The sequence below is a fragment of the Rattus rattus genome, chromosome 4 (genome assembly GCF_011064425.1).
Source record: "Rattus rattus isolate New Zealand chromosome 4, Rrattus_CSIRO_v1, whole genome shotgun sequence".
NCBI lineage: Eukaryota > Metazoa > Chordata > Mammalia > Rodentia > Muridae > Rattus > Rattus rattus.
The window spans coordinates 146,231,012-146,234,676 of NC_046157.1; the positions used below are offsets into that span (position 1 = coordinate 146,231,012).

At 45.4% G+C, this 3,665-nt stretch overlaps 1 protein-coding gene across 2 annotated transcripts; it reads left to right on the forward strand.

Annotated features, from left to right (window-relative positions):
- Window positions 1–799: 799 nt before the first annotated feature.
- Window positions 800–3,142, forward strand: Rpl37a (ribosomal protein L37a). Of its 2 annotated transcripts, XM_032901321.1 has the most exons (4): window positions 800–878; window positions 1,222–1,350; window positions 1,746–1,828; window positions 3,023–3,142. In XM_032901321.1, exons 1-4 carry the CDS (start codon window positions 876–878, stop codon window positions 3,084–3,086), a joined length of 279 nt encoding a protein of 92 aa, XP_032757212.1. In that variant the 5' UTR covers window positions 800–875; the 3' UTR covers window positions 3,087–3,142. The 2 variants fall into 2 exon arrangements, with proteins under 2 accessions (XP_032757212.1, XP_032757211.1); XM_032901320.1 differs by lacking the exon at window positions 800–878 and having other exon boundaries at window positions 927–1,350.
- Window positions 3,143–3,665: the final 523 nt, after the last annotated feature.

Here is a 3,665-nt window from a genome sequence, read left to right on the forward strand (position 1 = left end):
CTGCCTGCACATAAGGACTGTGCACCATGTGTGTGTCTGGTGCTCAGAAAGTGAACTGCTTGTGGGGCTGAGAATCCAACCATAACGTTCCTAACTGCTGAAACCACCTCAAAGCCAACGACATTTTTCTTAGAATTCCAGATCTCAAAGTTCCTAATGCCCTGACTAGTTAATACAGTTCATGTTGTAGTGATCCCCCGCCAAGCATACAATTAGTTTCCTTTCTACTTCATAACTAATTTTGCTACTGTTATGAACTGTAAATATCTGTGTTTTCTAATGGTCTTATGTGATTCCCTGTGAAAGGGTGGCTCGATCAGAAAGGGGTTGAGAACCACCGCTCTAGGGTTTTGAGTTCAGGTAGACCCTCTTCCTTACCTTATCCCCAGAACTCTGATCAGCAACACTTTGTGAGATTTCGTAATTGTGACGAATATGACTGTCTCCCAGCTGAACTGAAACTTGGCCTAGGAGCGGATCCTAGGTTTTTACTATGGTCAGCATCTGGCACCGGGCCTGACGAATTTCAGAAATATAATATAGTGGGAAGGCAGTGAGACTTAGTCACAAACATTATGCTTTAAATACTTAAAGGAAAGTCACCTAAAACCTCGCGAACAGAACGGAAGAAATCACACCTGTTCTGCAGAACTTTGGTGTATGTGTAATCTAAGAAGGGTGGGCTTCCAGCTTGTGAACGACTTCTGAGCATTTAAACATTCCCCAGCGTACCGCCAGGGGACAGCGAATAGACCTCTAAAACACCGAGTTCGCGTCCTAGAGAGGATGCTTACGTCACTTCCGCTCGCCGGTCTAAAACCGCGCATGCCCATTGCGTCTCTTCCTCTTCGGGCTTGGGCTTCGGTTCCGGCGACATGGTGAGTTTCTGCGTAACTGCTTTGGAAGTCGCTATCCATCTGCATCTGTCGTTCTCTCCGGCTTCCCGCCCTCACTCCCCTCGGGTAGTCTGTGCGGTCCGGTGTCCTGTCTGCTGTCGGGACCCTCGTGTTGTCTCGGGTTCCGTACGCTGCCGGAGGCGGCTCGATGGGACTTGGCCCAGCGCCGCTCCGGAGCTTTGCGCTCCCGGTGCATGCTTTTCTTGGTGGCTGAGCTTGAGGGGAACTAGGTTCCAGCCGAGTTTGTGTTTAGCGGCGTGTTGGCGTGCACAAACTGGCTTCCTGTCGCTAAATGTCACTGGTCCATTTGTTTCTCTGTCCTCAGGCTAAACGCACCAAGAAGGTCGGGATCGTTGGGAAATACGGGACCCGCTATGGTGCCTCCCTCCGGAAAATGGTGAAAAAGATTGAAATCAGCCAGCACGCCAAGTACACTTGCTCCTTCTGTGGCAAGGTAGGTCGCCACCGGTTGGGGAGAAGGGTGCGATTGCTCGTGAGCCAAGACTGTTGGGAAGCCGCTGGCCCAGTGTGAGATAACGAGGGTTTGGGGTTGCTTTTTGTGAAGCATTCGTTGTTTACGTGGAATTACTAAGGAACTTAAGGATGAATGGTTTGGAGAGGGAAAGGGCAGTATCCTGAACGACTATTCGTAGGAAATGATAGCTGTGTTAACAAGTCTGTACCAGCCCACAGGAGGTTTGTGTAGCCTGTAAAATCCTGCTTGGGTTACTAGAACTTAACTGTTTTCCATGTGGATAAGCTGGCTTTTGCATAGTTTATGCTCTGGAAGCCTCAGGGATTTATGTTTTATATATTTCATAACAAGATTTTTTTTTTTAATACTTACAGACCAAGATGAAGAGACGAGCCGTTGGCATCTGGCATTGTGGTTCCTGCATGAAAACAGTGGCCGGCGGGGCCTGGACCTACAAGTGAGTGCTTTTCTTTGTGGTGTAGGAAAGTCTGCGGACCGCACAGCCCGTGTTCCAGGTCTGGCACATGTTGGACTAGTTTCAGTTTTATGATTGGTAAAGCAAATATGCTTTTGGGTTTGTCAGGGCTGCAGAGTGAAACCCTGTCTCAAAAAACAAGGTTATGGTTTCTCTACATTAAAATGGAGATTCTCCTATTCCTTTGAATTGTACAGTCAACCAGGGTCTTTGGAACTGGAAAATTATGGTTTGTCTAAGTCCATTGGCGTTTGTACTGAACTTGAACACTGCAAGTTAATGAGGTTGGTAGAAAGATTTGAGGCTATTTGGGCATATTTAGTGCTGTGACTCTGACAGAACCAGGTGAGATGCTGAGTTGAAGCCTCCTGTCTGTCATTGTTTGCTTTGCTCTTTTTTTTTTTTTTCCCGTAGCTGGGGACCGAACCCAGGGCCTTGCGCTCACTAGGCAAACGCTCTACCACTGAGCTAAATCCCCAACCCGTTTGCTTTGTTCTTAAGAGCTTTAGCATTTCCAAATTAACCAACAGCTGCTCTTGAGTGTGGCTAGTGGCTAAGAAGTTGAACGTGTGGGTTCCAGTGTTTACTGAAGTCTTGGTGTTGAAAACACTGGATGTGTCTAAGAACACCTTGAGGGGTTGGGGATTTAGCTCAGTGGTAGAGCGCTTGCCTAGCGAGCGCAAGGCCCTGGGTTTGGTCCCCAGCTCCGAAAAAAAGAAAAAGAAAAAAAAAAAACACCTTGAGTGCACAAGGATAGCAAAAGGATAGAAGCAGGGGTGAGTTGTCCTGATAGGTGACTGGCTATTCAAACATGCAGTGTATGGGCTGACTGGCTGCTTGGTTTTGGAGTGTAGGCTTAGAAACTGTTGACATTGGCCTCTGCTATCCTGTCTACAAAGGAAAGCACCTTAAGATCATGTGGCGTCTGGGTCTGCCTCCTTTTTCAATATTTGAGAAATCAGGAGTGAAAGTGCCCCAAGTCATGGTTTTTAAAGGGTGCGACATGCCAGTGTGACATCAGAGGTCTTGTTAGGTAAGATTCTCTGCAGCATGGTGGTGAAGGAGACTCTCCGAATAATTTCTTCCAGGAGAAAAATCAAGGGGCCAGTGTACAGGTTTACTTGGGTGTTGTATGTTAACATGCACAGTTACGTTGGAAATGGTTTCTCTTAACAGTACCACTTCTGCAGTCACAGTGAAGTCTGCCATCAGAAGACTGAAGGAACTGAAGGACCAGTAGACGCCTACCTTCTGAGACTTGCCTGGTCTGCAATAAATGGGCTAATTTACAGAACATTTTTGCCTTGTTTGTGGTTAATTATAACATTTTGATGTATGTTGTATTTTAAACTTTGGAAAGAAATTTTTGTTTCAAGACATACTGTGTAACCCTGGCTGGCCTTGAGTGCCTGGTTCTCCTTCCAAGTGCAGTTGTGTGCCGTTACATCTGGCTTAAGATTTTAGTTTTTCAGAAATATACTTCATAAAATGTTGCTAAGGTTGTAAAACATACTAGACAGTTATGTTTGCTTACTAGACAGACTTGGTTTGCTACACATTGTCAGCAAACTGAAACTAGAGTATTTAGTTTATACAAAGATTTGTATGAACAATAATATATAGGGAACAAAATATAGAGGAAGTAACAGAAATCAGGGTTTTCTGACAAACTTAGAATTTTATTTATGATTAGATTTATGGCTAGCCTTTCCAAAGTCTTATACAGATCGTTAACTGCCAAATTTGCCAGTTGTACTTTGATCAGCCATGTCTAAGCAACCAGACTCCTTGGGAGGTACCAAATTGCTTTTGGTCTTTT